Genomic DNA, 8,454 nt, shown 5'->3' with positions numbered 1-8,454 from the left:
CCTTTACAAAGGAGGTCTGGAAATAGATATAGTGGTTTTTGTTGAGTCATCCCAAGCAGCTCCATAACACGGGACTCTTCAGGCTGTTCCCAGGGGGACATACTGACACAAACATCAGCTGCTGCAGGAGGACCATCAACTTGGAAAAATACACTCGGGTCTGTCTGAAACTTACTGGCCTTCCAGTGCAAAGAGCTGTTGACAACCAAGTGATGCAGACTGGCACAATCCAAGGTCCAGGACTATGGGCTAAGGACAAAGGCTTAATGGGGAAAGATCAGTCTAATGCCCTCCCAGTACAGTACACCAAGGGGCTGGAAGCAGCTATGCAGCAGAGAATGTTTGACATGAAACCTAAATGTACATTGTAAATATAACCTGTAATGGCAAGTGTGGTGAGGCACCTCATGTACTGTACTGAAAAGATTTATATTGTAATTCATGTAATATCAAATTTGAACTGTTATGTAATGTACCTTTACAAAATTTTATGAATAAAGTATTCTTTGGACAAAGAACAGACCATTTGATTTCCTCCCTAGCATGAAGGCATCAAGACCAGTTGTGCCCTCACTATACTTGCTGAACTCAAGAAATTCAACACAGACCAGGAAATGAATCTGGAACTTCCTGGTCTGTGGTTAATTTTAGACATAAAAAGTAATAGTGTCTGATGCAGGTTTGCAAATTCTTTAATAGAGAAAAAAAATTGCTAACCAAGCTCTCTTCCCCACCACCCCCATGAAGTTACTCGGTTAGCCCCAGTCCTGCAATCTATTTCCTACATCTTTTTGGTTTACCATACCATACTCCATCAGACTATTTACAAGGCTATTACACTGCCCGTTGCTAGGCTGCTGTGTTGGCTGTGAGGAAAACCTCAAGTCCAGAGTGATGAAATTTCCTTTATATGGTAACATACACATCCTATTAAGAACATAATAGGAACAGGAATCAGCCATTCGACCCCTCAAGCCTGCTCTGCTATTCAATAAGGTCATGGCTGATCTTGTGTTTCAATTTCCACATTCCCATCTAACCCCGATAACCTTTGATTCCCTTGCCTAACAAGAATCTATCTACCTCTGCCTTAAAAATATTCAATGACCCTGCCTCCACCACCTTCTGAGGTAGAGAATTCCAAAGTTGCACGCCATCAAAAAATTACTCATCTCTGTCCGAAAAGGGCGACCCCTAATTTTAAAACTTGCCCCCTATTCTGGACTCACCCACAAGAGGAAACATCCTTTCGACATCCACCTTGTCAAGGCCGTCAGGATCTTGTAAATTTCATTCAAATCACCCCTCAACTTCTCTAAACTCCAGTGGAAACTTCCCTGTCTGTCCAACCTTTCCTCATATCACAATCCACTCATTCCAGGTATCAATCTAGTAAACCTCCTTTGAACCACCTCCAACGCATTTACATCCTTCCTTAATTAAGGAGACCAAAACAGCACACTGTATTGGAGGTGTGGTCTCATCAATGCCCTGAATAACTGAAGCATAACTTCCTTACTTCTATGTTCAATCCCTCTCATAATAAAGGATAGCATTCCATTAGCCTTTTTAATTATTTGCTGCACCTGCATATTAATTTTTTTGAGACTCATGTACTGGAACACCTAGATCCCTCTGCATCTCAGAATTGTGCAGCCGTTCTCCATTTAAGTAATATTCTGCTTTTTTGTTCTTCCTGCCAAAGTGAACAACTTCACATTTTCCCACATTAAACTCCATTTGCCTCAATCTCAGTATTTATGGAACTTTATGATGTGTGACTAGCAAAAGGGGAAACCTGCATTATGTGATTAGTGAATCAGTGTACCATAATGTAGGGCCAATGGACTCAGACACCTGTTCAATTTCTATTGCTCTGATGTCAGCGATTTTTCACAGTTTCATTTTTCTTCCAAGATAAAGCTTCTGAAAAGATACACAACTACATGATAGCACACAGCAATTTATTTTGACAACATACAAATGCTCTACATGGACAGTTGGTGCACCATTTTTTGATCCTGACAAAAGGAAGGACATGCACCAGTATAATAAAGGTGACAGATCACTGCAGAAGCTTAACCCATATGGCAGTATAATGGCATAACTAAACAACCTCAGTATTTATGCAGCATCCGTGAATAATGCAAGACTGATAATCAAAAATGGTGTTATGCAAATCAGTAGAGACTAGGCAATCAAAGCAACTGCAGGATTTATATAACTGCTACATGTATGACATTCAAAACTTCAACCCTGCAGAAACAAAACCACCTAAAAAACACACCAAAAATAAAAAAACAAAAACACAACCTTCAAAAAGTGTCCAATTAAAATGTGCTTAGCCAACACAGCATGCAAGATAGAACCATCACACATAAAATAGCTGTTAAATGTTACAGAATCACTGTTTCCATCATACAAACTATGTACATTCTATACACAGTGCATCAGATGCTCCCTTTTCCATCTCTCAGTAGCAGCAAGCATATCCTGCTATTGTGCATAGCAGTACAACTCAGGAGAGGAAAGAGTGTCCAAATATTTTATAGCTATTTAATAACTATGTACTATTTTGTTTTTTTTTAAACATGTCAGTGCTACATCTCTGTGCACACATTTGTACTCTGCAGATCCACATAACTAAAACCTTTCTACAAAAAAAATGCATACACACATTTCTTTAAAATAAAAGTGCAAATATCTTCAGTTCAGGGAAGTTGAAGCCAATGTTTTAAACAGTGAGATTTTGTTCCTCTCTTCTGAGGTACTTTTAAGATTAGATGGCTTGGTTTTAAATATACTTCTTAAAAAGTAAACAAACTGAATTTTTAAAAAAATCAATACTGAGCTCAAGGGATATGTTTTTCCCCTCGTTTGCTGCAATACGGTGATACCACGAATTGTGTTGAAGAAACTTCAGTGTTATGAAGATGATACATCATTATAGTTGCTTGAACTCCAATAAAGTGAGGCAAAATGGACTTACGCACTAAAAATTTAACCCAGGAGATAAAAAAATGGCCATTTAATTAGGTTTGTACAACCAAAGAAGATAACCAAAATCAAATTAATCTGATAGACTTTAAAAGATTGTCTGCTGTCAGCTGAAGTTGTAGCGCAATATATATAACTTTATTACTGCTTTAAAGTTGCTGAAAAGGTTCCCTCTCACCACTATTTATAAATATATATTGTAATGAGAATGTTATCATTATGCTATGAAAATGATACCAATTGGGTGTGATGTCATGAAAACAAAAAAGAACATATCTTCTGGGCTTCTACCTCCTAAAACTGCAACCATTTTTCATAAAAGTAGATTGCAGTTGGTGGAGTTAATGTTTCTTGTATTAAATAGAACATTTTTGTTTACAGTACATTTATGGAAGTATATTTTAATGAAAAACTGGTTAATCATGAATTGCAATCTTAAGGTGCAACTCACTAATAACGGACTTGCATGCTATATCTTGCTAAAAAAATAAAACGAACAGCAGACCAAATCAACAACATTTCGTGTCCTTTGGCTGTTTAGTCAATTTTCAATTTAACAAGGCAGCATTTGTGCACATCCATTATTGGTGACACATTTAAGTGCAGAGTATAAATGATATTGCAATTGTGACTAGATTGGGAAGTGGAATTGTATTAATTCATCTATATTTACAGAGGCAGGATATGCTACTGTAAAATGTTTAGGATACAAGTTTGTGCGCAGCTTTCGTTCTGTTTCTTCATCCACCTTCTCTCCTAGAAGGCATGGTGAGAAGGAGGGAAGCAGTGCAAGAGCAGTTTCAAGCAGGAGCATTAATCAGCAGTTATTTTATGCAAAGGAAGATTAAAAAAGTTTTCTCCCTTCTGCCCATGCCTTGGATCCAAGTATTCAATGGAATAAGGAGACAACTGAAAGTGAATACAAACCCTGCCCCCAATCAACCAGTCCACTTTAATGGTTATATCTCAAGATATTTGCATTTCTGCTAAGTATCTAAATATGAAGAAAATTCATCTGTTAACAGATGTGCATATTTTGGAACGTGTGACCAGCAGTAATCATTTCTTATCAACAGTGTCTCCGAGGTGCTCGATCCATACACATAAATACTATTAAGCTGAAAATAATTTAAGAAAATGTACCCTTTCCTCCCAATTAACTTTTCCCTGCTTCTACATACAATACATTCAAGATGCTATCTCACTTTTCAGAGACTTATGTTAAATACTGGAAAAAAATAATCTTCATCCTGTCTACTTACATTATAAAAACACTTGGTTTTATGCTTCACATACATTTATTTGATCATATATTAACATATGTTCAAAATAAAGGATACCATACAATAGGAAATTCTCTTGGTTTTGTCAATTGCCAAATATCTGATATTAGTTGGTTTAATTTTTAATGCTTGATTACAAGCAACAAATCCTAATTGGTCACTATTTTTGGTTAAGAATTTGGATCAGTTGCAAAAATATAACTACATGACAATTACCCATTATATGGCATTATATCCATCAATAGCATTTAGTCTGTTCTTTTTTACAGCATATTCAAGACAAAAGAGTGCAACTCAAGACAGTACTTTTCTCCACCTTTACATCCATTGTGTTTCATTTGGCTTTAAATATAAGCACATATTACATTTAGCAAAAGCAGCTTCATTTTAGTTTTGGTTAGATTTTTTTTTACATGTCAGAATTTTTAAACAGACTCTAACCTCTTCAGAGAAATCACACCTAGGTAGGTTAGGAGTTAAGTTTATGATAAAAGACTTCAGCTCAAAATCTGAATCAGTTTTAGTGTATATTGATAGTGCTCCTTCATCAGTGGCCAGTTATAGGATCAGACTCCTGCTTGTGTTGCTGCCATTATACGCATTCAGGTACCTCCGAGCCTGTTCAGTCATTATTAGCTGATCTTCCGTTTTCCCACAAGCTACTGCTTCCCATTCACTGCTCATCTGTGTATCATACAAAATAAAATGAATCATATACAGGAAAAAGTATCCTCCAAATGTCTCTAAAATGATACCCGAGATTTGTGGCAGCTTAAAAAGTAACCAGAGTAGTTAGTTAGCCATTAATTCTTTGAATTCATTCATTCTTCCAATTACCATCTTGCAGCTTTTTTAAAGCTCACCATTCAAATATCTCCAGAAGCTTCAACCTTAAAGAGCTGGCCAATATCACAGCTTACATTCTTAAGTGATAGAAGGATGCTATCTAGTTACAAATTTCCAATCTGCTGTTGCTATCTCGTGTTCAGTGGAAGCAGTTGTTCCTATAAGCAGATCCCTTGCTTTGGGGACAGAGTCAGGTCCAATATCTACTTATATGGGTACAGTTGCATGCTGATTGTTTAATGAGATTTTAATCCCAAGACCTGGACTAATAACTCAGAGTACAAATTTAAACCTCACCATGAATGTTTTAAGATTTGAATTCAAAAATAAAAAAAGGCTTGCATTTCTAAGGTGTTTTTCACAGCCACCAGACATTTCAAAGCGCATTATAGCCAATGAAGTACTTCTGAATTTTAATTGTAACATGTTGTAATGTAGGAAACACAGCAGCTAATTTGCACACAACAAACTCCCACAAACAGCAATATGATAATGACTAGGTAATCTATGTTTTGTGATGCTGATTGAGGAAGCAAGAGACTGGAATGTCAGCCTGGATTTTTGTGCTCAAGCCCCAGAGTGAAACTTGAACCTGGAACCTTGTGACTCAGGAGGTGAGAGCACTGTCAACTGAGCCACGACTCAGTTTTTAAAAAGATCTGTGGGAAACAATAAAAAAAGTCTTGTCAGATTGTCACAGAAATCAAACTGCTTTGCTAATGTCCAGTAAGGAAGGAAATCTGCCATACTTACCTGGTCTGGCCTAACTATGATTGCAGTCCCACACCAAAATGATTGGCTCTTAACTGCCCTGGAATGGTCTAGCTCAGTAGTCTCAAACTGATACAAACAACATTACAGGGGCTGCAGCGCTTCAAGATGGTGACAACTACCATCTTCTCAGATCAACTAAACTTGGGTAATAAATGCTGGCTTTGCCAGCGACACCCACATCCAAAGAATCAACATAACAAAAAAGAAAAGGAAGCCCAGGTGATGCAGCTAAGCATTCGCTTTGACCTACGGACTGGATACTGTAAACTCACAGGTGCCTCCAAGAGTATTTCAACAGCTTGATCTGTCGCAAGATTGACGAACAATCTGGTAAGAGCAAGGTCAACAACAAAATAAGCAACCGAACAAAAGTAACAATTCAGACTTCTTAAAAAAAAAAATTTCACAGGACTTCACTAGCAACAAAAATGAAACAAACTTCTTTGGTTTTAATTGTTCTGGTCAACTTTTATCTGTTGTATTCTTAATTTCCAGCTCAAGGTAACAGCTTTATTCCACAGAATTGTTACAGTGCATAAAGAGGCAATTCAGCTCATTGTGCCTGCACCCATCTCCAAATGAGCAATTCACTTAGTGCCATTTTCCTGTCGTCTCCCCATCACCATGCATATCCGTCCTTTACAGATAACAGTCTAATTCCTTTTTGAATACTTCAACTAGACCTGCCTCCGCTACACTCTCAGGTATCACATTCCAGACCTTAACCACTATGCGTGAAAAAGTTCTTATATTGCTTTAGCTTCTTTTACCAATTACTTTAAATCTGTGCCCTTTTGTTCTTGATCCTTTCATGAGTGGGTACAGTTTCTCCTTACCTACTCTGTGCAGACCCCTTATAATTTTGAATATCTCTATCAAGTCTCCCCGCAGCCTCTTTTTCTCCTCCAAGGAAAACAATCCTAACTTCTCCAATCTATCTTCATAACTGAAGTTCCTCATCCCAGGAATCATGCTCGTGAATCTTTTCTGCACTCTCTCCAATGCCTTCACATCAGGAATTCACCAAGGCTCTTTAGACAGCACCTTCCAAACCCACCACGACCACTACCACCTAGAAGGACAAGGGCAGCAGACAGATGGGAACACCACCACCTAGAAGTTCCCCTCCAAGTCACTCACCATCCTAACATGGCAATATATCACTGTTCCTCCACTGTCACTGGGTCAAAATCCTGGAACTCACTCCCTAACAGCACTGTGGATGTACTATACCAATAGACTCCAGCGGTTCAAGAAGGCAGCTCACCAATGCCTTCTCAAGGGCAACTAGGGATGGGAAATAAATGCTGGCCCAGCCAGCGATGCCCACATTCCGTGAATGAGTATATTTTTAAAATCTTTCCAACGTACTGCTCCCAGAACTGGATGCAATACAGCCTGAGGCTAAACTAGTGCCTTATACAAGTTCAACATAACATCCTTGCTTTTGTACTCTATGTCCCTATTAATACAACCTAGGATGTTGTATGCTTTATTAACCACTTTCTTAACTATACTTCCACCTTCAATGACTTAAGCACACATACACACAGGTTCCTCTGCTCCTACCCCCTTTAGAATTGTACACCGCATCCCAAGTGAGGAGCCCCCCATTTACTTTCTGCACTTTTTCATCTTTTATAAAACATTGGCTAGGCTCTAGCTGGAATATTGTGTCAAATTTTGGGCACTACATTTTAGGAAGGCCTTAGAGAGAATGTAGAGGAGATTTACAAGAATGATACCAGGATAAAAGACTGCAGTTATGTGCAAAGACTCAACGAACTGAGGTTATTCGCCTTAAAGTAAAGGAAGTTATAGAGACCTCTGATAGGTGCTCAAAATCATGAAAACCTTTCATAAATTAAATAAGAACCACCTGTTTTCAGTGCCAAGAGGGTCAATAGTCAAATTAATGGTGATTTGCAAAAGAACCAGAGATGACACGAGGAAAACATTTATTATGCAGCAAGTTATGATTATCAGGAATGAACAGCCTAAAAGGGTCATGGAACAGATTAAAAGGTAACTTTCAAAACAAAATTGGATATGAACTTGAAGATGAAAAATTTGCAGGGCTGAGGAAAGAGCAGGTCAGTGTTATTAACAGGATAACTAAAAAGCTGGCAAAGATATGAAGGGCTGAATGGCCACCTTTGATGCAGTATTCCTTGATCCTACATCTTCCCATTCTGTCTAGTGAATTTGATTCCACTTGTATTCAGCACAATACAACCAGCACAACTTCAGCTTTTATTCCACCTTCACTTTGGTCTCCCATCCCACACGGATCTATTCTAGGTCCTTCTCTATGTTTTGTCCTTCAGTAACTTCATCTGTAGTTTTGGCTCATCTTCCAGTGACGTGAATGACATATGGTTCTACCTCTCCAGTTTCCTTTCAACTTCACAACTCCCTTTACGCCTTCTGGCATTAAGTCAGGAAGGAGTTGCAGTTTCCTCTAACCAAATAAAACAGATCCTCCTTTTAATCATTTGCTTAGGCTGAACTGGACCACAAAAAAAAAACTTAGGACCCTATTCAAACCTGAACA

The 8,454-nt window shown here is 38.1% G+C and overlaps 1 protein-coding gene across 3 annotated transcripts in view; it reads right to left on the bottom strand.

Annotated features, from left to right (window-relative positions):
- Nucleotides 1-1,950: 1,950 nt before the first annotated feature.
- mybl1 (v-myb avian myeloblastosis viral oncogene homolog-like 1) overlaps nt 1,951-8,454 on the bottom strand; it is a 153,513-nt gene continuing 147,009 nt past the window's right edge. For all 3 annotated transcript variants that reach the window (XM_041190120.1, XM_041190122.1, XM_041190121.1), the window contains one exon: nt 1,951-4,964. In XM_041190120.1, the coding sequence (XP_041046054.1) occupies nt 4,839-4,964 (126 nt within the window). In that variant the 3' untranslated portion in view covers nt 1,951-4,838. The remainder of the gene's footprint in view (nt 4,965-8,454) is intronic.

The sequence above is a fragment of the Carcharodon carcharias genome, chromosome 6, assembly GCF_017639515.1.
Source record: "Carcharodon carcharias isolate sCarCar2 chromosome 6, sCarCar2.pri, whole genome shotgun sequence".
NCBI classification, from domain to species: domain Eukaryota; kingdom Metazoa; phylum Chordata; class Chondrichthyes; order Lamniformes; family Lamnidae; genus Carcharodon; species Carcharodon carcharias.
Note: the sequence above shows the minus strand (reverse complement) of the source record. Positions and strands in the feature narration are given on the sequence as shown.